The 27,054-nt window shown below is 43.3% G+C and overlaps 1 protein-coding gene across 2 annotated transcripts in view; it reads left to right on the top strand.

Annotated features, from left to right (window-relative positions):
• The window catches only part of AXDND1 (axonemal dynein light chain domain containing 1), a 147,199-nt gene that overhangs the window by 94,454 nt on the left and 25,691 nt on the right, over positions 1-27,054 (top strand). The window contains exons 21-24 of one of the 2 annotated variants that reach the window (XM_040359957.1): positions 3,353-3,469; positions 7,413-7,547; positions 7,630-7,721; positions 10,396-10,520. In XM_040359957.1, coding sequence (XP_040215891.1) covers positions 3,353-3,469; positions 7,413-7,547; positions 7,630-7,721; positions 10,396-10,520 — 469 coding nt within the window. The remainder of the gene's footprint in view (positions 1-3,352; positions 3,470-7,412; positions 7,548-7,629; positions 7,722-10,395; positions 10,521-27,054) is intronic. The other variant, XM_040359958.1, reaches the window with a different exon arrangement.

Below are 27,054 nucleotides of genomic sequence, written 5' to 3'. Positions count from 1 at the left end.
CTCACATAGAGACAGACCCCTCCACCTTTCCTTTTTACCCTGTCTTTCTGAAAGAGAGCATAGCCAGGAATATTAATAGCCCAGTCATGTGAGGATTGAAGCCAAGTTTCAGCAATACCGATTACATCATAGCTCTCCTCATGCACCAGAGCTTCCAGCTCACCTGTTTTGCTTGGCAGACTTCTGGCATTGGTGAACAAACACTTAAATGTATTGTTACATTTTTCTCTGGTGTTTTTGATATAATTTATAGTAGTACAAATGGCACTATTATTTCCAATGGCTGTTTGCAACATGGGAACTTTCTTGTCACCTGCCATAACCCTCCCCCCATCTATCCCCATTCCACTCTCCATTAATGTCTGATCACTAACTGACCTGTCTGCTCGATGTAATTCTAATTCACCCTCCCCCCTCAATCCTAGTTTAAATACTCCTCCAGCATTCCCATAAACCTCTCCCCCAGCACAGCAGACCCCCTTCCATTCAAGTGCAAACCGTCTTTAGCATATAGGCTGCACCCCAATGAAAAGTCAGCCCAGTGCTCTAGAAACCCAAATCCCTCCTTCCTACACCAGGTCTTTAGCCATGCATTCAGCTCTCTAATCTCCCCCTGCCTTTCCTGTGTTGCGCATGGCACAGGCAATATTTCAGAGAATATCACCTTGGAGGTCCTTCCCTTCATCTTGCAGCCTAGTTCTTTAAATTGATTCTTAAGGAGCCTCCACCTTCCATGTATACTGTCATTGGTTCCAACATGGACCAAGACAGCTGGGTCATGCCCAGCCCCTCCCAGTAATTTATCCACCCGGTCCACCACATGCCGAACCCTGGCACCAGGGAGACAGCAAACCATTCGGTTGAAGCGATCCTGGCGACAAATTATTCTATCAGTCCTTCTGATTATAGAATCCCCTATTACCACCAACTGTCTAGGCCTACCTGCACTCCCCTCCCCACCTCTACTAGATGGGTTGCTCTCCCGGCTGTTAGGGGTAGCAGTAACATCTAGGGCTGCCACCTCTGTGTTTGCCACCTCCACATCATCACCCAACTTGGCAAATTTGTTTTGATGCACAAATACAGGACTGGCCTTCCCTTTCTTCACGCCCCTTCCACTCCCTCTAACTGCATTAACCCATCTCCCTATCTGATAATCCTGCCTTTCCCCTCCACCCTCCACATCAACCTTACTGACCACTTGCTCAGCGAGCAGAGAACCCTTTTCAAGGTTGTCATTTCTACCCAGTGTTGCAACTTGCTCCTCCAGATCTCTAATACGAGCTTCCAGAAGGGCAACCTGTTCACATCTGTCACAGCGGTATCCATCTTGAAGCTGTTGCACCAATTTTGCATACATGTGACACACTGTGCACTGAGCAAAACCTTCAACCCTGCTAGCACTCATTTCCCAGTTACAATATAATTACTTGTATGAAGATTAAGATAATACTTACAGTTTTAGAAGACTCCTGTCTTAACTCTTGTTTTAAACTCCTGGTTTTTAACTCATCCACTTGTAATCAAAAATTCCACTTCTGATCAGAAATTCCACACCAGATCTTAGCAAGGAGCCAGCTCTTATGGAGTTTTTACAGACACTTATATACTCACCTGTTAACAATTAGACACTCCCCTGTTAACAATTAAACACTCCCCTTAATTAGCAGAAAGGAAAAAAAAAGCTGTTTAAAAAGTGTCAGAGAAAAAAAAGACAAACAATTGAACACTTGCAGCAGAAACAGTTAAAAGCAGCTAAAAGCAAATCCTGGTTATTAACTCTTCCTCTTGTAATCAAAAATTCCACTTCTGATCAGAAATTCCACCATGATGGGAGATTTTTAATTTATTGTTTTGCTTTGAAGGGCTGTTTTTTGATGAATGAGATTTTCTTTATTTAAATATTGAAAGATTATACTGATTCACTTATCACTTGCTGTATATGGTTTCAAAACGCATGACATTATATTTTTTATTTAAAGTTTGGTTTAGTCATAAGTTTGTCATATATTGCTTAAAGGGAGCGCTGCACTCGTTGATTCAATGCCAATGCAAGGTGTGTCAAAACGGCTGCATGTGGTCTTCATTGGGAAATCATCTGACAGGAGTAGCATATCCTCAATGTGTGCAGAGTACATGGGCGTCAAGGGGGATGAGGGATACTACACACATTGAGGATCATCTTTGTTGCCATTGGCTGCTAGGACCACTGGCATCCTCGTACCCAATGACCAGCTTTCCTAGCATGCACAGCAAGACAAAACTTCCTCTGTGCAGAGCTGCTCCACCCTCTGACTCCGGCTCCTGCATTATGGATTCTAGGGTTCCTATCTTGTAAGGTAAAAAGATTGTGATCTACAGGTGGACTGCTGATCTAAGGTGGGATGTTGATCTGATGGAAGATTCTGATTTAAAAGGGAACTCCAGATTTAAGGGGGAATTTCATCTAAGGAGACTGTGATTTAAAAGGGACTCTTGATCAAGGAGGGGACTCTGGTCTAAATATGAATTATTATCTAAGGTAGGCCTCTGATCTAGGAGAGGTTTCTGATCTAAAGGGGGGGCTCTGATCTAAAAGAGGACTTTAATCTAAAGTGGAAATCTGATCATGGGGGTTTTCTAATCTAAAGGGTGAACTCTCATCTGAAGGAAGACTGATCTACAAGGGCATTCTGAAATAAGGGGGGACTCCTGATCTAACTGGAGATTCTAATTAAAGAGGGGGACTCGTGATCTAAGGGGGACTCTGATTATAAATGTAAACACTTACATTAAACAGGACTCCTGGTGTAAACGGGGGGTTGTAAAGGTTGCAAAGTTGAGTGTTGAAAATGTCTGTTTTAGCTAACCATGCCCCTTTAAGACCCTCCCACTGTTAGCACAATTTGGCCCTACCGAACATTCTGTGCAGTTTTAATACTGAATGTTGTTGGTATAGGAATGTGTTAAATTATATACACATGTGGGTGTCTGCAGTGTGGCATGGATCTCCCTTGTTGCAGGTCCACACTGGGCATAACTTGCGTTCTTGCACACATTTCCAATGCCCCTGTGTGACAGGATGACAACACATGGGAACAAATATCAGTGTTGTCACCTTATAAAAGGAAGTGCTTGAGCAAGGACCCTAATAGCAGGATCATTTTTTGAATATATTAACTCTTCAAGCACACAGAAGCAAAACCTGTCTTATTCCATCAAGATGTGCAATACTTTATTAAATAAGGCAGTTAATCAGCCAAGCAAATTATAGCAATTAAGCTATTAAGCTTACATTTTAGTGAATTTATCGGCAAAATATTTATGACACTATGACAAGCATTCTAACTTTATGGGCTGTTAATATTTCCAGGATGTGAGCCTGATGTCTAGCAGAAAGGAAATATCACAGAAAGTGCCAGAAAATACAGATAATGAGGGACTTACAGAAGAACCCCTTCAGGGAGGAACACATACAGTAACTCCTGAGGTATCACACAATAATTCATGGTTTATAGAAAAAGGGGTTTGTGGGACTTTAGATGAGGCACATGACACGTGGTTTGGAGAAACTTTTAAGATGTTTTATTTGCATGAAAACATAGTATAACTTATTGCATGTGATACATGATTATATGTAGGTAATTTCATCTATATACAAGACAATAGTATAGACACATTCCTATACAGTGTATATCTATCTATCTCATATATATATATATATTTATATTGCATAGATGGATCATAGTGGAAGTTGAACTATATATTAGAGATATAATGGCATCTAGTAGGCTTGATGTGTTTCGTGAGCAATTTCCATTCATCAGGAGCAGACGCATAGCATATCTGCTGTACAGGACGCCAGGGTTGGGTCCTGGATGGACACTATGTAGCGCCAATTTTTGGAGTCTGGTCCCTTTAAGGCAGTGGTGTAGGGTTCAGGAGGTCACCCAGAGGGGGTGAGAAATTCCGGCAAATTAAAAGTTGATCCAGAGAGGAAGGGCTTACAGTCCTCTCTGTCCTTCTTAATGTCATTTGGGGATCTGGAATTTCGGAGGCTCTAAAGCGACATTTGGGAGGGAAAGGGCCTCCCCTTCTGACCCCTGGCTTTCAGGCACACAGGGGGTTAAGAACTCCAACGAAAATCAGCTAAAAGGACAGGAAGTGCTGATAGAGGGTGTAGAGGTGTATGGGAGTGAACCTGTCTGCAGAAGCTGTGCACTGCTGAGAAGGACTGAAAGTTCTGCCTAAACTGTATGTGCCTTTGTTTTGCTTTATTTGCTGTGCTGAAGGAAAAACAGACTTTTTCATTTATGCTGGAGACAAGCAGGACTTTTGCTTTGATGATTTTCCCTGTGTGCTGAAGAAATCGTTGTTTTGTTTGGTTTGATCAGAAATAAAAACCCTTTTTTGTTCACTACTACGGTTTAAGCACTTAATCTCGCAGAGCTAAAGTACGCCCAAAGTTCACACTGCAAAAAATTAAAAGTACCAATATGATATAATATTTTGCCCAGATGGAAAGAAAAAGATAGGGGCAGGGGGAAACAAGAAATATCTCCCTTAAATACTTACATATTGGTTGCTGTAAAATAGGATCCTTCATTCACTGTGCGATGCACTCTCCTGTTAGGTAGCGATGGGTGTTGGTTATACTCACTGATCATACTGGTTATACTTACTGAATATATTGGCACCAATTACACATGATAGTTTTTATATGATTTATTTACTTTGGAGATATAATTGGAGGCACTTCCCTACATCATTGTTAATTACTATTGGAGATTCCTTCTCTTCCCTGGGTTGTGTCTGTGCGCTCTCCCCACAGCTCCTGGGATAGACTTGCTTCACAAACCTTGATTTGACTAAAAAGATTCTCCATACCACGCGTCCTGTGTCTCATCTAAAGTCCCACAAACCCCTTTTTCTTTAATCTCTGATTTAGGGATGGAGGTGCATGCATTTATGCCCTTTTATTTAAAGTCCCAATACCCTTCTGTTTTTATATGTTAATAATTCATGGTGGTCATTAAATACAGTGGAACCTTGGATTACGAGCATAATCCGTTCCTGGAGAATGCTTGTAATCCAAAGTACTCGCATATCAAAGCGAGTTTCCCCATAGAAGTCAATGGAAACAAAAATTATTTGTTTCGCATTGACTTCAATGGCATGCAATACCGCATGCGGCCAGGGGTGGGGGCGCTGAAGAGCCTTGGAAATGGCCGGAAAGGCCAGAGGACACCTCGGCTGACCTCAAAAAGGCTTGGGAACTGAGTATTTTCGTGTCTTTCCGAGCATTACTAAACGTTCATTCAGCTCCGGCGCCCCCCCACCTCAGGCCAAACTCGGTACTGCATACACCGATTTGGCCTGAATCCTGCTAGTTTTGCGGGACAACGCTTGCAAACTGAGTTAGGATATTTAAACTACAGTGCTCGTATTGCGCAATGCTCCTTAACCACGTTACTCGCAATCCAAGGTTCCACTGTATAGTAAAATGAATGATATGCTAAAAAAATAAAATGTATATCAACTTACGGTCAAAAAAATCAAATTAAAGAAAAATCTCACATGTAGCTACAGTAATTTGTAAGGTTTTATTTGGTTGTGAAACAAATCTATGAATGTTGTTTCAGGTCATTTATTGCAACTCCGTAATTTCTTGTAAAAGACTATGGCCCGGATTCACAAAGCACTTACGCCGACGTATCTCGAGATACGGCGCGTAAGTGTAACGTTGCGCCGTCGTATCTATGCGCCGTGCCCACAATCTGAGATACAGCTAAAAATAGGCTTCCTACGACCGACGTAACTTGCCTACGCCTTTGTATCGTGGGCGCATATTTACGCTGGGCGCATTTGCCGCTCCTATTGATTTTCTATGCACATATGCAAATGAGGGAGATACGCCGATTCACGAACGTACTTGCGCCCGGCGCATAATATACACGGTTTGCGTAAGTCGTACGTCCGGCGTAAAGTTATTCCCCATATATGAGGTGCAACCCATGCAAAGGTATGGACCAGGGAACTCAAGCCGTCGTATTTTACGTCGTTTACATTGTACATGAATATGGCTGGGCGTAGGTTACGTTCATGCCATAGGCAGCGATCCGTCGTATCTTAGGCATTCGTTCCGACGTGATTCTGAGCATCCGCACTGGGATGCGTCCACGGGACGGCGCATGCGCCGTTCATTATTCGTATCTGTCTGGCGCTCGGCCCATCATTTGCATGGGGTCACGCCTCATTAGCATGGCTCATGCCCACTTCCACCTACCCCGGATTACCCTGGGGAAACCCAGCGCAGTTTGGGAGGCAGGTGCTTTGTGAATTCTGTGCTTGCCTCTCTGCGCTGCGTCGGCGTAGCATATATCAGATACGCTACGGCGGCATAAATATGCGCCAATGTATGTGAATCCAGGCCTATGTCTTTAGTGTTGGAAAGCAGACTTCTAATACACATTATGCAGCAGATCAAATGATTTTATCTAACAAGATGAGTTTTTTCTGTGTTGCAACACTCTATTTTATACAATTAGTAATTTGGCTTCCTGTCACCCCAGGCTAGCATCATGGGTAAACATACCTAGCAACACATTTGATTTTGAAGACATAAATCCTACTTATATCACCACTGAAACATGCATTTTAGTGAATTTAAAGCGGTAGTAAATTCAGCCAGCACCTATTGGGAAAAGCATAAGGGCAGTAGGTTAGGTGATGATAATGCGCATCACTATATTATTTCCCGAAAAATCTTCTATTTTAAGTATTATTCACCTTATTTTTATTTCTGAATTTCTCTGCTGAAGCCTACGCCATCTTGGGACTCCTCTTCTAGCTTCTGCCCCCTCTCTATGAGGGCGGCTTTAATCTTGCGCATGCACAGTATGAATTGGGCAAGCCTGAAGTGACGTGGATTCGACATTCTGTCAGGTTTGAGATTTTGTCTAAACATTGGCAAGTGCTGTGCGATCTCTCGCTCTCTTGGCTTGTCCCGTGATCAGAGCCAATGTATGCTTGCAGCATTGCGATGCCACTGAAAGTGAAGGACATGGGGACGGCGTTCTATCAAACAGAGCGGGCATGCTGTGAATCATGGCTATAATGCGAATGCGCTGGTGATGTCATGAGATTGAAGATCGCTCATTTTTTGTGGAATGGTACAGGTTAGACAGATTGTAAAGACCGGTACATTGCTTATGAACTATTTCAAGGGATGAAAGTAGAAATCTTGAGTTTACTACCACTTTACATTTTCTGCAACCTGACTATAGGATAACTAAGATATTTCATTAGTAGCAGTGTGACTTTAGATTATTTAACTAGCTAAACTACAAAGCTGTTGGTTTGATAAACAAGGATACACTTTAGTGGTCACGCACATGTTAAGGTTTTATCATAAATCTATGTTAATATTGTAGGGTAGGACACCTGCTAAAGAACCCAGTCTTCAGAATGGAGGGACTTCAGAAAATTATGTGGTAAAGATAATTGGTTATGATGGAAATATTCACAAGAAGAGTTTGAGAGAAGATGAAATTCCTGTTGCTCATGAGGTTAGACCATCTTTCAAATATGTAGTGTTTATACCACTTTCTTACTTTCAGTAGTCTGATTACACATGTTTATCTTCAATAGAGTGCTTTACAGGCTAGCAGGCCAACCACCCCAAGATCTATGCAAGCTTTTCAATCCTTGACATCTCTTGAACAACTGGAGAAGAGACTTTTGTGAGTACATAAAATTCGTTTTTAATTTGTACACAAGCTTAGAGTATGCTCTGTCAGAAGGGTGATACAAAAGGAAAATAAATTGTTAAAATTAGGGCAGGGTGAAGGCATTAAAAATGTGCTTAACATTTTTTTTTTTTTAAATAAAGCAATGCGACACTGTTTAGTTAAAACGTTTAAAGCTGATCATCCGGTAAACTAAGCACCTAATTGAAATATACATATGGGAGCTGTACTGCAATTACTGTGTTTTAATGTCTGCCTGGATCACAGCTTTAAAAGATCTGTATCAGATGGTCGGATCAACTTATAATTTAAGTAAATGAAGGTCTCCACATAAAGGGCCAGGTACAGGAATCAGCATATCATCACAGATAGATGGCTTCCTCAGGGGTCCTATTAATGATTTATGCATAGAGTTGCAGACTACGTCTGCTGATTCTTGTACCTGGCCCTTTATGTGAAGACCTTCATTTACTTAAAGGGGTTGTAAAGGTACAATTTTTTTTTTCCTAAAAAATAGCTTCCTTTACCTAAGTGCAGTCCTCCTTCACTTACTTCATCCTTCGATTTTGCTTTTAAATGTCCTTATTTCTTCTGAGAAATCCTCACTTCCTGTTCTGCTGTCTGTAACTCCACACAGTAATGCAAGGCTTTCTCCCTGGTGTGGAGTGTCGTGCTCGCCCCCTCCCTTGGACTACAGGAGAGTCAGGGCACGCACTAACACATAGCTCCTTTCTCTATGTGCAACATAGAGAGCGTCCTGTCTCTCCTGTAGTTCAAGGGAGGGGGCGAGCACGACACTCCACACCAGGGAGAAAGCCTCGCATTACTGTAGTTACAGACAGAAAAACAGAAAGTGAGGTTTTCTCAGAAGAAATAAGGACATTTAAAAGAAAAATGGAAGGATGAGGTAAGTGAAGGAGGACTGCACTAAGGTAAAGGAAGCTATTTAGGAAACAAAAATTGTACCTTTACAACCCCTTTAAACAATAAGTTGTTCGGGGCATATGATATAGGTATTTTTGCACACAGAGCGCTAAATATAGCCAGTTAGGGAATGTAGGTTATTATGGTCTTTTCTGATGATCTGAAATAAACTTTGGCTTTGCTGGGGAACTGGGACCTATTGGCTCCGGCTGCTGTCAATCAAAGCTAGTAATGAGGGAGTGGGGCAGAGTCTCGCTGTCTGTGTCGATAAATGCAGTAGCAGGGCTTGGGAGCAAGCGAAGCAGCTTCCCATGGGGGCACTGGACAGAGAGGAGGGGCCAAAAGTGCCAGCGAGGGACCCGAGAAGAGGAGGTTCAGCAACTGCTCTGTGCAATTCAATTGCACAGAGCAGGTGAGTATAGGCATGTTTTTTTTTTTAACTTTATAATCACTTTAAACTTTACTACTGCTCACTGCTGCACGTGAGGTGGCCTTGCTATTGTTTATGCTGATCTGGACATAATCTGACGCCCAGTTCTGTTACCTACATTGTAAGCTAAATTGTGTTATTACCATTGTTAATCCATTTTATACTTGTAGGTTACCCACCATATTGGGTGACAATATATCAAAGTGTTTGTAACCCTAAAAAAAAAAAAAAAATCGATTCTGCTACTTTACAGCATGTTAAGTAGCACAGTACTTGTGCAGTGTCATTTGGCCCCCTGTATCACCTAAAAATACCTGGCTGATCCTGTCTGCCCCCCTGTTAACTGACCACGGTTTATCATGGCTGCTGAGCCCTGACACCGTGGCCAGTTTACGTGCCTCTGTCATCTGCTGCTCTCATCTGTCCATCTCTCCTCCCTCCCCTGCTAGTGACAGTGCCCATCCTCCCCTCCCACTGCTGAAATTACTTTGTAAAGTACATGAAATCCCTTGTGTTGGAAAACATCCTATGCGCCAGTGTCTGTGCTTTGTAAAAAATTTGCCCATTTCTACCTTATTTCACAGTGCCACTCAGTGCTCACGTGACTCCTCGCTGCTCTCCTCCTGACTGACATCAGCAGGGGATTCTCAGCCTCTCCCACTGTAGCCTTTAGATCGGGAGAGGGAGCAGCGAAGAGTCATGTGAGCTCTGCTATGAAATAAGGTTGAAATCAGCATATTTTTTACAAAGCACAGACACTGGAGCATAGGACGTTTTCTAACAGAGGGGATTGCATGTACTAAGTTTGCCTTTACTACCTGGTTTGTTGCCTGTTTTCTTTGATATAGCACTACTATTGGATACTCGATATATTACTTTCAGGTCGGGTTCACATATGTGTGGCCGTGGTTCCCAGCATGGGGTCTGCTGTGTTTCTGTTCACTGGTTCAGGTGTGAATCAGGTCAGAATTTTTGCCTGAATTGGCACCTAAACCAGACCTAAACACGCAAAGGACGCTTTTGGAATTCGAACAGTGGCTGCCCCAGACATGTGTGAACCACCTCCATTGAGAGCTGGTCACACTCGCATGTAATGCGAATTGGATGCACATATGTTAACCCGGCCTAAGCAATCCCTGTGATATTGTATATTTGTACACTCAATCTGGTGTGTCAGAGGCTGATCTTCTTGAGAAGGTCAAGGCAAATAACCATTTCTCCTTGCACTGGTTAATGAAACAAGACTACAATACTTGTTTTGCTCTACAAAATGCTTAATAGTTATATTACATACACTCTTTTTTCCCATAACAGACATGCAGAGATGAGATCTCAGGAAGCTGAAGAAAGATCTGAGAATCTGGATGAGCAATTAAAAGCAGCATTGCAGAGAATACAAGAGTTGGAAATCAAATTCCAAGAAGATGAAAAAGTAGAGGGTATGTAAAATATTTCTGCATATCTCACCTAAAAAGAAACATCCCCACTAAGTACATTTCCCAAAATATCTCTTGAAAATAACCACAATGCTACTTTCTCAACTCGCATTTCTGGACAACCTTGGAGAGAGCGCAGCTCTGCCTCTTCATTGGGAAACACATGCAGATCTTTAAAACCCATCCTCTTCCACCATGGCTTCAGTTATTGTGTTTCCTCTGCCATGGTGGAAGTGCATGCAATGTGGACCAGAAGGAGCTGCATTCTCTCCAAGGGGCGAGGGGTAAGCTTACCGGCTTGTTGTCTGCTTGGTGTGCAGAAGGCCATCCCAGCTCTTCCTAGTGAGGTAAGGTGCTCCGGAGTCCCCAGCTTCTCCCTGCTCAGTGGAGTTAAGGCTCTGCGGGAAAGCTGCGCTGTGTGCCCGGGATCCGCAGGCTGAGGTTCAGGTGACCGGGCGGCATGTTTACCGCGGTTGCGGTTTGTTTTTGCCGCATGTCGGTCCCGGGTCCTGTCGGACGGGTGACGTCACGTTCAGCGGCGCGGTCTCCTGTAGGGGCGGGGCGGTGCGTGGTCCACGCTGCCTGGAACGCAGAAGCCAGGGGGGCAGGTCTATAGAGCGGCCGTTTCCGGCCATCTTTGATGACATCAGGACCCGGGAAGTTTAAAAACTAGCGTGTAAAGAAACCTGCGCTGGGATATCTGAGGTTAAGAGGCTGCTGCCTTCCTGAAAAACTGTCCCCTAGAGGGCAGAAAGAATATAGAATGTGAAGGATTAGGAATGGTGGCGCTGCCTAAGTGTATTGCTACACTGTAAGGTCCCGATATGGGTCTACCTGGACCAAAGTGGTAAAAGTGTGCTCCACTTAGTGCGGTATTGACTGAACCGACTAAGGTCTATATTGGTAGGAGTCCCACAGAGTCGGAGGACTGAGGGAGCATGAGCTGAATGACCTACAGCTACACTTAGAGTGCTAGGGGAAGGGTGTACCTGGGTGTAAACCCAACAACTGTGCTCTGATAGTGTACTGCTGGTCAGTGAAATGTCTGGGCTAGTATACCTCTGTATTGTGGACACTAACACAGTATGCAGACATCAGTGAATAAACACACACAGATTGCAATAGGTGAGCCCTATGTTTCTCCGGCAAACATTGTATGTGTAAATGATCACTGTAAATAACTTAATAAGAAAACACAATATAGCAGTAGCTAGAAACAATTGCATAAATAACACATGCATAAATATTGTGTAGTTAACCAACAACACCAGACCACCCTGTGGTCTACACAGGACAATGCTGGATGGAAATATATGCGGATGGCTGGTAGCCTATGTAAGCCAATGGTATACAATGTCTATAAATATCCGAGAGGAGACAATATTGGGATGTGGAGATCTTGATGGAATCCAGTAAAGGGATCTGGATGGTGAAAGAGGGGTGCTCCTATAACACACTCCGACGTGCTCCCGGTGCTCCCCTCCAGGTTCCCCACTCACCAGAAAGAGGTCCCCTCTTGGGGTAAAAAAGGGTGATTATACTGCGCTGCCTAAAACACACTAATTAATAAGACCAGCTGCTCACACTGCTAACAAAGACACATTAGCTGGAACAAACAGAAACAAAATTGTGTAGCGCTATGGCAAATTAATATCTATAATGGTAGTTCCTCATGGGAACAATGGGAACATAAATAAAGTAACAAATGCAATAAAAAAGTTCTCGTGAAAGATAAAGTCCAATGGTTGTAAACACAAAGTCCATATATCTGTAGACACCACGTGCAAAATGAGGGAACTTGATTAGAATCCCATCGAGACAAATTGTGTAGTGAGTGATCACCGCCACCAGTGGTTGTAAATGGAGGCTTACCGAAGATGGTGGACCTGAAATGACGTACGTCAATCAAGTCATAACAAGCTTCAAGTACCAGACGGGGTACACAAAGTAGCAATCACCAAGAAACTTGCTAGAAGTAATCAATCAGTGTATGATCATAAATGGATAACCTTGGATCTTTGCAGCTCAGCAAGGGGTTAAATAGTTGAAAGAAAATGGAAAGAGAAGGGCCACATAGTGTAAACCGGTATAAAACTGGGTATTTATTGTAAAAAGATAGCAAGTGCACTCACATGTATCTGGATAAAACTCGCATATTCTATAGTATGAGGCGGCAGTGGAGGCGACCCCAAATTAAAAATACCCTGGCCGCTTAGACCCTTTGTCTCTTTCCTTTTCTGTATCCTGTATCCTCCTCTACATCCTCTCTTGGATTTAGGCCTTTTCCGCGAGGAGGGTGGTCCTCGCGAAAACCCTGTCCTCCATGGTGGTCCCTTTGATTATAATAATGAGGGGACTGTGCATAATCATCTCTCATACGATGTTGGTCGTATGAACGTTGATCTCTGAGAGGAGAGAATCTATTATGCACAGGGACTGAAGGAGTACTATAAGGATAATGGTAGTTCTCATGGCGTTCGCCATATGGAACTACAGGGGTACTTGTATGATGTCTCCCTTGCTCAGGATAATAAAAATAAGATCCAATATGTTGGGAGGTACCTCTAGAATGTCCCCTACCACCCTTCTTCCTCTTGGGGTAACAGGCACGTAATTTAGGCGTTCCTCTGTTCCAATTTTTCTCCTTCCTTCCGATGGATTTCAAACTTCCAGTGTCTCCACTCCTTAGCTGTGTCGATTCCTCAAAGGGAACAAAACCAGGGGCTCCAATGGTGTAATAACGTATGGCCAAAAAGTGTTGTCAAAAGTTCAAAAATATTTATTTAAAATAAACAATAAAACATAACCTGCAACGTATCTGGCTGCTGCAGCGGATGTAATAAGACCAAAGTCCACACGTGACTCCGATGCCAGAATGTGCAGGGAAAACTCTGAAGGTGTATGCAGGTAAAAAAATATTAAAAATATATAAAAGAAAGAAAACCAAAAAAGCGGGGCCGTTGTCTGCAATGTAGCAGCTCAAAAGGCTGCTAATAGCCGGCGTTAGGTGCCGTCACCTAGCTATTAAGCACGACAGCGTGTGCTGTCTGAGTGTTTGGCTTGCGTTCCAGCCGAACCACCCGACGTTACCCGGAAGTGACGTAGCACGTGACGCAGCCTGACGTACGTTTCGAATTGTGATTCGTCCTCGGAGGCTTGTCAGTGTCACGTCGGCTCATCGGATTTATGGGAGTCGCCGGACCGCTATGCTCCTCCCATCCCCAGCGGCTAAACCAATAATGTTATCCAAAGGGACGTCATTAGTATGGATGCAATGCTGGATATAGCCAAAGGCTATTAGGTCTGCGGTGCAGCGTGTCCCATAAACGTAGCTTGCTGAATATATCACAAACACAACATAATGACATAACTATCTAAAAACCGACTAACACAGCAGGTACCATACAGTTGAGATAAATTCATGCCTAACCCAGAGGGTCATAAGTGGGGTTATGTTTGTGTTATAAAGGTAGTAATGGGGGGTCATAATGATAGTAGTGTAGAAGAAGGGGGAAGGGAGTTCATCCAACGGAGACTTCCAGGCATCATTCTACTTGATCCTAAAATTATGAGTTACCGTGTTGTGCAGGAGTTCAAGTTTGGAGTGTGCAGAGGGACTTCCCAACAAAGTGTGGAAAAGTTGATAAGTTGTGTATAACTGTTGCCATAAGGCTAACAAGATACATGTGTATTCAGGGTAATCGTCACTAATAACAAAGTGACTAATGGACTCATATCAAAGTGTGAAAGGAAAATTGTGAAGTTGGTGTGACCATACATAAAATAAAATAAATATGTGAAAAATCCTAGTAATGGAAGCCATAAGTATAAAGCGGTGAGGTTGAATATAAATATACTTAATAAGTATGGCCAGATGGGGCTAAGTATTACCTCCATGTGACCACCTCTAAGATAGGTGTGGTAATTGCTGACTTGTAAAGTGCATGTCAGCCATACTCTGTGTGTGCACAAACCTAAAAAGTGATAATGGGGCATAGAAGCCCTACGTGGTAAGTATGTGCTTGGCCTAATGTCCCAGAAAGTGGGAACGGGCATTCCCATAAGTATGGGAAAATGTGGCCATTATGAACGTGAGCATATGGTGTATGCTACATGTGCAGGCAGTATTCTCTATAAAGGAAGGGTGAAACATTGTGGGTCATGAGAAATTGTGGATCATGAAAAAAGGGAAAGATGATAATGTCATGGATAAATGTCCCAGAGGACAGCTAGTGTCTCTACGATAACCCCAAAGGGCAGCTGCTTATTGTGGAAGATAAGGTAACAGCTATCACACATAGTTGTTATATATGGCGAGTATATAAATCGGTGCCCCAGAAGACAGCTGAGGGTTATGGGTTGGCTAGGAAACAATTTAGATCTATATCCACATTGAGCCCATGTGGCACCAACGATCCTAATCGGTAGATCCAGCTCGTTTCATTTTGCGAAACGGCTATTTCTTTATTTCCTCCCCTCCAGTTGTCTTTAATGCTATCTATACCATAAAATATAAGGCCTGAGGGGTCCTTATGATGGAATTGTTCAAAATGCCTGTACAGATGGTGTTTAGAGGACCCTTTCCTAATCAGGTTAATGTGTTCTCTTATCCTGATGCGCAACTCTCTAGTGGTTCTCCCTATATATTGAAGATGGCAAGGGCATTCGATGGCATATGTGACATGGGTGGTATTACATGTAATGAGGTTTCGGATCTTATATACTTTTTGGTCATTTCTAGATCTAAATTCGGTTTTTCTCCGGGGTTGGGGTTTACTGGTTCTGCATGCTAGGCATCTTTGACACTTGAAAAACCCTTTGAGGTCTGGGCATATCTCAACTGGTTTAGGGGGATTGATGACATTGTGTACAAGGTGATGTCTGAGCGTAGGTGCCTTCCTATAAATGAATGATGGTCTGTTGGGGAGGATTTTTGATAGTATGCAGTCCTCCTTCAGTATGGGCCAATACTTTTTAAGGATATGTTCGAATTCCTTATATTGGGAATTGTACCCTGTAATGAAAGAGCATTGGTTCCGGCCTTGGTTTACTGGTGTTTTCTGCTTAAGAAGGTCTTTGCGATCTCTTTGGAAAATTTGTGTTTGTAATATTTCCAGGCTTTCAGTTGCATATCCCTTTTCTTTGAATCTGCTGACAATGGTTTGGGCTTGCCTGTTATAGTCATCATCCGAGTAGCAGTTCCTTCTGAGCCTAAGCAGTTGTCCTTTCGGAATATTGGCCTTCCATTTCGGGTGGTGGCAGCTGTTCATAGGGATGTATCCATTCCTATCGGACTCCTTGAAGAATGTCCTGGTATGTAATTCTGTACCATTCTTATAAATTTCTAGGTCCAGATATTCAATCTTCTGTGTATTATACTTTCCAGTAAAGTCAAGGTTAAACCGGTTATTGTCAAGGTTCCCTAAGAATTCCTGTAAGGCCTCTACTGTTCCATCCCAGAGGATGAGGAGGTCGTCGATGTAACGACGATACATCTTAATCTCCTGATGGTTGCCATTATAGATGTATTCTTCCTCCCATACATTCATCAAAAGGTTGGCGACACTGGGGGCATAACATGCCCCCATTGCCACCCCCTTAGTCTGTACGTAGTACTCATTGTCATACCAAAAATGGTTGCACTCCATTGCCATTTTAAGTCCATCCAATATGAACTGTATCTGCTCTTGCCTGTATGTGGTCTTCTCATGCAGGGCTGTAGCTACCCCCATGATGCCATCCTCCTGTTTAATGCTCGTATACAGGGAACTGACATCTATGGTGACTAATATGAGGTCCTCTGCTCCCTCCACCTCCCTCAGCTCCTGTATCAATTGGAGGCTATCTCTAAGGTATGATTTACCTTGTTTGACCAGTGGCTGCAGGAAGGTGTCAAGGTACTCTCCTAATCTCGAAAAAATCGAGTTGATGCCGCTAATAATTGGTCTTCCAGGAGGTTTTGTCATATTCTTATGGACTTTGGGAGTATAGTATATCACTGGCGTTTTAGTGGAGTTGGAGATAAGGTATTCAGCCTCTTTTGCACTTAGTATTCCTTTGTCTTTCCCTTTTTTGATGAAGTTTGCAAGCTTCCTTTGGTATTTATGTTTGGGGTTACCATTCAGTTTCAGGTAGGTATTGGGTACTGATAAGAGATTCTTCTGTCCTGTTTGTTTATACCACGAATCTTTTTCCACATTCTCCTCTGTATTATTGGCAAAGTATTTCTTTAAATTGATTTTCCTTAAAAACTTCTGAAAGTCAATATATACCTCGAATTGATCCAGAGGTTTGTCAGGGGCATATTTGAGCCCAAGGTCCAGGATTTTGATCTCCTCTGTTGTTAGGGCTACCCCACTGAGGTTAAAGATCCCCTTTCCTAGTGGTGTCTTGGCCTTTTGCTTCTTCCCTCCCCTGCATCCTCTGGGCCGCTTTCTCTTTGTGGGTATCTCTGAGGGAGACCTCCTGGTTGTCCCGTCTGTCTGTTGTCACATGTTGGATCCCGTCGATCTGTTCGTTGTTCTCCTATCCAGGGTTCTCGGTGGTCCTCTTCTCTCCGGGCGTTTCCACGGGTAGCCCCTCGGTGGGATATACACCCAAACGATAACATCGAAGATGCAGCACTTATGGAAGAATGGTATTTGCTCTTCAACAAATGTGAAAACGAACTACTACATAAGATAATAGATAGAAGACGTTTTAAACTCAAAATAATTGAGGCAAGTATCGTTGAAATTAAGAGCCTACTGATACCTTTCGTAACTCAACAAGATTATAAAGACAAAATGCTTGAACTACAAGATATAATCAAGAAATATGATGGGGACATACAGGCAAAAAAACAGAAGAAATTCAAAAGGGACGTGATCGATTACAAGGAACTTAGGGTCTATAAATGGCAAGCCTCAATGGAAGACCCAAATGAAGACCTTGATGAGACCTTGATGGAAGCAAGCGGCATAGACCCAACACCCCCTAACCTGGAAGACCCCCCCCACTCCAGGTACCAACTCCTTACAGTCAATGAGTACACCTGGAAACAGGAATCGGGAGCCAGCAAACCAGGGATGGTACCAACAAAGATCGCGTAAAAAAGTTAGGTACCAACACAATAAGAGCCCAGGTAATAGAAGACGGACACCTAGTACCCACAATAGACACCCGTCACTATCTGATGAATACTCCGATGAGTATGAGGATAATCCAAGATATCCTCAGACAGAATACCGTCATAATGGGCAACAACAGAGGGGCAGAGGCACCCCCTCACACATGAGGGGGAGAGATAGTAGGGATTTTCGCAGGGGAGGGCCCAGAAACAGACCTCCGGGCCGAGGACAAGAAAGACCAACAAACCACAACCCAGGTTGGAGGGGGAATGGCAACCGAGGGGCTACCCGTGGAAACGCCCGGAGAGAAGAGGACCACCGAGAACCCTGGATAGGAGAACAACGAACAGATCGACGGGATCCAACATGGGACAACAGACAGACGGGACAACCAGGAGGTCTCCCTCAGAGATACCCACAAAGAGAAAGCGGCCCAGAGGATGCAGGGGAGGGAAGAAGCAAAAGGCCAAGACACCACTAGGAAAGGGGATCTTTAACCTCAGTGGGGTAGCCCTAACAACAGAGGAGATCAAAATCCTGGACCTTGGGCTCAAATATGCCCCTGACAAACCTCTGGATCAATTCGAGGTATATATTGACTTTCAGAAGTTTTTAAGGAAAATCAATTTAAAGAAATACTTTGCCAATAATACAGAGGAGAATGTGGAAAAAGATTTGTGGTATAAACAAACAGGACTCAAAAATAATTCCACATTCAACCCCACCAACCCAGGGAACCAATGCGTGATTGCATTCAAAAAATGGTGGAAAACGACCTTAGAAAATTGGAGAGGAAGATTAATAGGAAGAGCAAAAGCACATGGAAAACTATCAAAGAAATTGGCAATAAACATGAAGTGGTTATCCGTCCAGCGGACAAGGGAGGGGGTCTGGTCATCCTTAGCCTTGAGGACTACGAGGAGGAAATGAAGAATCTCTTATCAGTACCCAATACCTACCTGAAACTGAATGGTAACCCCAAACATAAATACCAAAGGAAGCTTGCAAACTTCATCAAAAAAGGGAAAGACAAAGGAATACTAAGTGCAAAAGAGGCTGAATACCTTATCTCCAACTCCACTAAAATGCCAGTGATATACTATACTCCCAAAGTCCATAAGAATATGACAAAACCTCCTGGAAGACCAATTATTAGCGGCATCAACTCAATTTTTTCGAGATTAGGAGAGTACCTTGACACCTTCCTGCAGCCACTGGTCAAACAAGGTAAATCATACCTTAGAGATAGCCTCCAATTGATACAGGAGCTGAGGGAGGTGGAGGGAGCAGAGGACCTCATATTAGTCACCATAGATGTCAGTTCCCTGTATACAAGCATTAAACAGGAGGATGGCATCATGGGGGTAGCTACAGCCCTGCATGAGAAGACCACATACAGGCAAGAGCAGATACAGTTCATATTGGATGGACTTAAAATGGCAATGGAGTGCAACCATTTTTGGTATGACAATGAGTACTACGTACAGACTAAGGGGGTGGCAATGGGGGCACGTTATGCCCCCAGTGTCGCCAACCTTTTGATGAATGTATGGGAGGAAGAATACATCTATAATGGCAACCATCAGGAGATTAAGATGTATCGTCGTTACATCGACGACCTCCTCATCCTCTGGGATGGAACAGTAGAGGCCTTACAGGAATTCTTAGGGAACCTTGACAATAACCGGTTTAACCTTGACTTTACTGGAAAGTATAATACACAGAAGATTGAATATCTGGACCTAGAAATTTATAAGAATGGTACAGAATTACATACCAGGACATTCTTCAAGGAGTCCGATAGGAATGGATACATCCCTATGAACAGCTGCCACCACCCGAAATGGAAGGCCAATATTCCGAAAGGACAACTGCTTAGGCTCAGAAGGAACTGCTACTCGGATGATGACTATAACAGGCAAGCCCAAACCATTGTCAGCAGATTCAAAGAAAAGGGATATGCAACTGAAAGCCTGGAAATATTACAAACACAAATTTTCCAAAGAGATCGCAAAGACCTTCTTAAGCAGAAAACACCAGTAAACCAAGGCCGGAACCAATGCTCTTTCATTACAGGGTACAATTCCCAATATAAGGAATTCGAACATATCCTTAAAAAGTATTGGCCCATACTGAAGGAGGACTGCATACTATCAAAAATCCTCCCCAACAGACCATCATTCATTTATAGGAAGGCACCTACGCTCAGACATCACCTTGTACACAATGTCATCAATCCCCCTAAACCAGTTGAGATATGCCCAGACCTCAAAGGGTTTTTCAAGTGTCAAAGATGCCTAGCATGCAGAACCAGTAAACCCCAACCCCGGAGAAAAACCGAATTTAGATCTAGAAATTACCAAAAAGTATATAAGATCCGAAACCTCATTACATGTAATACCACCCATGTCACATATGCCATCGAATGCCCTTGCCATCTTCAATATATAGGAAGAACCACTAGAGAGTTGCGCATCAGGATAAGAGAACACATTAACCTGATTAGGAAAGGGTCCTCTAAACACCATCTGTACAGGCATTTTGAACAATTCCATCATAAGGACCCCTCAGGCATTATATTTTATGGTATAGATAGCATTAAAGACAACTGGAGGGGAGGAAATAAAGAAATAGCCGTTTCGCAAAATGAAACAAGCTGGATCTACCGATTAGGATCGTTGGTGCCACATGGGCTCAATGTGGATATAGATCTAAATTGTTTCCTAGCCAACCCATAACCCTCAGCTGTCTTCTGGGGCACCGATTTATATACTCGCCATATATAACAACTATGTGTGATAGCTGTTACCTTATCTTCCACAATAAGCAGCTGCCCTTTGGGGTTATCGTAGAGACACTAGCTGTCCTCTGGGACATTTATCCATGACATTATCATCTTTCCCTTTTTTCATGATCCACAATTTCTCATGACCCACAATGTTTCACCCTTCCTTTATAGAGAATACTGCCTGCACATGTAGCATACACCATATGCTCACGTTCATAATGGCCACATTTTCCCATACTTATGGGAATGCCCGTTCCCACTTTTTAGGACATTAGGCCAAGCACATACTTACCACGTAGGGCTTCTATGCCCCATTATCACTTTTTAGGTTTGTGCACACACAGAGTATGGCTGACATGCACTTTACAAGTCAGCAATTACCACACCTATCTTAGAGGTGGTCACATGGAGGTAATACTTAGCCCCATCTGGCCATACTTATTAAGTATATTTATATTCAACCTCACCGCTTTATACTTATGGCTTCCATTACTAGGATTTTTCACATATTTATTTTATTTTATGTATGGTCACACCAACTTCACAATTTTCCTCTCACACTTTGATATGAGTCCATTAGTCACTTTGTTATTAGTGACGATTACCCTGAATACACATGTATCTTGTTAGCCTTATGGCAACAGTTATACACAACTTATCAACTTTTCCACACTTTGTTGGGAAGTCCCTCTGCACACTCCAAACTTGAACTCCTGCACAACACGGTAACTCATAATTTTAGGATCAAGTAGAATGATGCCTGGAAGTCTCCGTTGGATGAACTCCCTTCCCCCTTCTTCTACACTACTATCATTATGACCCCCCATTACTACCTTTATAACACAAACATAACCCCACTTATGACCCTCTGGGTTAGGCATGAATTTATCTCAACTGTATGGTACCTGCTGTGTTAGTCGGTTTTTAGATAGTTATGTCATTATGTTGTGTTTGTGATATATTCAGCAAGCTACGTTTATGGGACACGCTGCACCGCAGACCTAATAGCCTTTGGCTATATCCAGCATTGCATCCATACTAATGACGTTCCTTTGGATAACATTATTGGTTTAGCCGCTGGGGATGGGAGGAGCATAGCGGTCCGGCGACTCCCATAAATCCGATGAGCCGACGTGACACTGACAAGCCTCCGAGGACGAATCACAATTCGAAACGTACGTCAGGCTGCGTCACGTGCTACGTCACTTCCGGGTAACGTCGGGTGGTTCGGCTGGAACGCAAGCCAAACACTCAGACAGCACACGCTGTCGTACTTAATAGCTAGGTGACGGCACCTAACGCCGGCTGTTAGCAGCCTTTTGAGCTGCTACATTGCAGACAACGGCCCCGCTTTTTTGGTTTTCTTTCTTTTATATATTTTTAATATTTTTTTACCTGCATACACCTTCAGTGTTTTCCCTGCACATTCTGGCATCGGAGTCACGTGTGGACTTTGGTCTTATTACATCCGCTGCAGCAGCCAGATACGTTGCAGGTTATGATTTATTGTTTATTTTAAATAAATATTTTTGAACTTTTGACAACACTTTTTGGCCATACGTTATTACACCATTGGAGCCCCTGGTTTTGTTCCCTTTGAGGAATCGACACAGCTAAGGAGTGGAGACACTGGAAGTTTGAAATCCATCGGAAGGAAGGAGAAAAATTGGAGCAGAGGAACGCCTAAATTACGTGCCTGTTACCCCAAGAGGGGACCTCTTTCTGGTGAGTGGGGAACCTGGAGGGGAGCACGTCGGAGTGTGTTATAGGAGCACCCCTCTTTCACCATCCAGATCCCTTTACTGGATTCCATCAAGATCTCCACATCCCAATATTGTCTCCTCTCGGATATTTATAGACATTGTATACCATTGGCTTACATAGGCTACCAGCCATCCGCATATATTTCCATCCAGCATTGTCCTGTGTAGACCACAGGGTGGACTGGTGTTGTTGGTTAACTACACAATATTTATGCATGTGTTATTTATGCAATTGTTTCTAGCTACTGCTATATTGTGTTTTCTTATTAAGTTATTTACAGTGATCATTTACACATACAATGTTTGCCGGAGAAACATAGGGCTCACCTATTGCAATCTGTGTGTGTTTATTCACTGATGTCTGCATACTGTGTTAGTGTCCACAATACAGAGGTATACTAGCCCAGACATTTCACTGACCAGCAGTACACTATCAGAGCACAGTTGTTGGGTTTACACCCAGGTACACCCTTCCCCTAGCACTCTAAGTGTAGCTGTAGGTCATTCAGCACATGCTCCCTCAGTCCTCCGACTCTGTGGGACTCCTACCAATATAGACCTTAGTCGGTTCAGTCCATACCGCACTAAGTGGAGCACACTTTTACCACTTTGGTCCAGGTAGACCCATATCGGGACCTTACAGTGTAGCAATACACTTAGGCAGCGCCACCATTCCTAATCCTTCACATTCTATAAGTTTAAAAACTACACAGTCCCAGCTGCATTCTGAGTGAGTGAGAAACTTATATAGCGCAGCACATGCAAACTAAATCGCCTCTGGGCGCTTGTTGTTCCTTTCTCCTTTGAGATCAAAAGAGATGAGTTTTGATCTTTCTTCTGAAGGCCGAGGGATCTCTGTTCAGGATGGAAGAGGGATCTGCAGCAATGGCGGATACAGGCGCCTCAGACACCGCTCAAGTCCAGGTAAGAGGGGCACAGTGGGGCCTTTATTCTGTACCTTATGGACTCTTGTATTAGTTGTGGTTGTGTCCTCCTTTGGGAGCCTGTGCTGCAGGGTCAGAGGTAACTTTTCTCAGTCCCTGTCAGTTTTTTCACTTGTGGTGGTGATTTGTTTGCTTTCTAGGGAGTTTTTCTCTGGTTTCTCGTCCTTAGTGGTGGCTTTTTTAAAAAAAAAATTTTTTAAGTGAGATATTCTCCTTTCTGTGTGTTTTATTTTAGGAAAAAGCTACATTTTAAAAAACCACCACCTCAAAGGAAGTGTCCTTCTTGCAAGAACCCTCTTAGGGATACCTGGCAGAAAGCAATGTGCAGAAGCTGTATCAAGGATTTAGTTGAAAAAGAAACATCCAAGCAATATAAAGATTTGTTTTCTTCTGTGCAGGAACTTAAAAGTTCCCTGAGTTCAGTTAAAACTATGCTGGTGCAAAATCCAGTGGCTCAAGCTGAATCTCTGCAATCACCACCTAGCCCTAAAGCTTCCACCTCTAAATCAGAGATGGCGGATTCAGGGGATGAAGGGACAAGTACTCTTCGCTCAGTCATGGATTCAGATGAAGAGGAAGAGGAAGAAGATAGCAGAAGTTCTAGATATAAGGTCTCTCTAGACGAAGTAGACGATCTGCTTAGTGCAATTTATACTACTCGGAATGGAGCCTAAATCAGGAAGTTTTCAACATGATCACAATGAAATGGGGACATCCTCAAGTGGACCTGTTTGCCAGCCAACAGAATACCAAGGTCCAAGAATTATTTTCCCTACACAGGGGGGATCAAGCAATAGGCATAGATGCTCTAGCCCATTCATGGGATTACCATCTGTGCTACGCTTTTCCCCCCTTCCCCTGATTCCGCTAGTATTGAGGAAATTCAGGGAAGAAAAGACCAGCCTGATTCTAATTGCTCCCTTTTGGCCAAAAAGGCCTTGATTTGCAACAGTGTTAAATCTGGCCGTAAAACCCCCGTGGAAACTACCAGCTAGGAAAGACCTTCTAATGCAGGACTCAGTGTGTCACCCAGAAACAGACAGATTACACCTGTGCGCCTGGTTTCTGAAGAGGACATTTTAAAAGACAAGGGTTTATCTGACAAGGTAGTGAGAACCTTATTGTCGAGTAGGAAGGAAGTAACCAGATCTATTTACAGGAAGGTATGGAAGAAATTTAATTCCTGGTGTTCTTCTAAAGATTTCCAAATCAATAGTGTAGTCTCGGTTCTAGAATTTCTCCATGAGGGAATGGAGAAAGGACTGGCAGCCAATACGTTAAAAACGCAGGTAGCAGCTCTTTCTGTTTATTTTGAAAAAACTATCTAGAGAACCTTTGATTTCCAGATTTTTCAGGGCACTCTCACGAAACAGACCGGTGACCCTTAAAATTTTTCCAAGTTGGGACTTATCAGTTGTCTTGCAAGGCTTAACGGGAGCACCGTTTGAACCTTTAGAAGATATTTCTTTGAAAAATGTAGTTCTCAAAACAGTTTTTTTGGTGGCATCTACTTCAGCAAGACGAGTTAGCGAGCTTCATTACTGAACCTTTTTTAAGAATTTTCCCAGATCGAGTGATTCTTCAGACGGATCCTGCTTTCCTTCCAAAGGTGGCATCAAATTTTCATCGTTCACAGGAAATTGTTTTACCCACTTTTTCTTTGAATCCTTCTAACGCTGGAGAAGAAGCGTTTCATACTTTAGATGTGAAAAGGTGTCTTGTTCAATACCTCTTAGTCACTAGAGAGTTCAGAAAAACAAATGCTCTGTTTATAGTTTTCTCAGGTCCTCGTAAAGGGGAAAAAGCGTCCAAATGTACGCTCGGAAGGTGGCTTAAACTCACAATTATGGAAGCTTACAAAGCTAAAGGAGTTACGCCTCCCTCAGGCATTCTGGCGCATTCTACAAGATCAACTGCAGTTTCTTGGGCTGAAAGAGCCGGTGCTACACCCGAGCAGATTTGCAAGGCCGCCACCTGGTGCAACTATTCAACGTTCTTAAGACACTACAGGTTGGACCTATTGTCTGCCGCAGATCAAGCCTTTGGCAGAAAAGGGCTGCAGGCAGTAGTCCCACCCTAGGGTAAGTTACTTGTTTATCCTCTCCATAGTTGTCCTGAAAGGCGAGTTGAGAAAGACTTAGTTAGACTTACCGGTGACGGTATTTCTAAGAGCCTTTCAGGACAACCGCTATTTCCCACCCTAAATGTATGTTAAAGTAATAGTTATAAATCTATCATGGTGTGGTTTTCTGTGCTTTGTCTTCCAGAGAGTCGGACCACAATAACTGAAGCCATGGTGGAAGAGGAGGGGTTTTAAAGATCTGCATGTGTTTCCTAATGAAGAGGCGGAGCTGCGCTCTCTCCAAGGTTGTCCTGAAAGGCTCTTAGAAATACCGTCACCGGCAGGGCCGGACTTACCATTGGGCTTGACTGGGCTCAAGCCCATGGGCCCCGCCCAATAGGGGGTCCCCTTTTTTTTTTTAGGGCCCCGGACAGCAACCCCCCTTTTTTTTATTAAAAAAAATGTTTTTTTTAAATATATTTTGTATATATATATATATATAAATATATTTTATTATTATTATAGGGCCCGCCTTTTTTTTTATTGGTCCGGAGGCCCCGGACGGTAACCCCCCCTTTTTTTATATATGCTTTATTTAAAAAAAATGTTTTTATATATATAATATTTTATTATTATTTTTAAAGGGCCCAGAGGTCTCCAGGGCCCCCGGATGGCAACCCCCTTTTTTTTTTATACATATTTTTTTTTATTAAAGCGGAGTTCCAACCACAATTGGCATTAGTGACCCGTGACACCCAGAGACTTTGTGAGGATGGGGGATACTCCTGTGTCAGCGTCACTGATAACTCTTGGGTCTGAGTCCACCCTGTGCCCTTTGGGCATGGGGTGGCAAGTGAATCATAATTTATGTATTACATGAGATGGGACATTAATAATAGTTCATATTGCAGGATCTTGAGAGGTTGCAAGATGTTGGTTAATTGTGACCCAACCAGTCAATAGTGACTCATTCTATCATTAGCCCTGACTAGTGACATGCTAATTGAGTCAGGCTCCTGGTAGACCTTTCAATGTGTGATAACACTGCTTTAAGCCTATTGATGCTCAGAGGTGTGAATACCTGTCAAGCTGTATGCGAAGACAGAACGTCTGTCTAGGGATGTGGGTTGAAGAGATCATTGTGTGATGGTGTTTTGTTTGTTATGCTGTTAATGAAGGGATGTGCAGTGATTAGATCATGATAATTATAGGCCGGCTCCGACATGTCTAGAATGATTAGTAATTAGCTCAAAGAATGTGATTGAAGCCCCACGGTGTGATGTGTGGGTGGGAAGTTGATTGTTCCTTTAATGCCTTGTACTGTATATAAGACTGAAAGAAACCATTAAAGTTGTCATTACATTTGGAACAAGTACAGAGCTACGTGTCTCGTATTGATTCTGGGCAAATGGGATGTCTGATGGACGGTTGGAGTGTCGATAAGCTGTTGTGGGTTGATGGAAGGTTGTAAACGGTGGTGACCGTTACAGTGCCCATCAATGCAGCCTCTCCAGTGCCCATCAGCACAGTCTCACCAGTGCCCATCAATGCAGCCTCACCATTGCCCCTCAATGCAGCTTTACAAGTGTGCCCCCTCCATGCAGCCTCAGAAAAGTCCCCCCTCCATGCAGCCTGATCAGTACATGGGGGTTAGAGAGTAGAGCTGCCGGATAACACAGAGCAGGTAACTCCCGCTGTGACACCTGGCGACCGCTGTCATCGGATGTCCTGCCTCCTTTGTTAGACATCACACGTCCCGGCATTGGTCCAGTGAGACGGCTATCAAAAGAGCCAGTGCAGGAGGTGGTACATCGAATGACAGCGTTAAGCGGGTGATCCCCGTTCTATGTGATCTGTTGGCGCCCGCCCTC

Source organism: Rana temporaria, chromosome 7 (assembly GCF_905171775.1).
Source record: "Rana temporaria chromosome 7, aRanTem1.1, whole genome shotgun sequence".
Classification (NCBI taxonomy): domain Eukaryota; kingdom Metazoa; phylum Chordata; class Amphibia; order Anura; family Ranidae; genus Rana; species Rana temporaria.
This window is presented reverse-complemented; position numbering and strand designations above follow the sequence as displayed.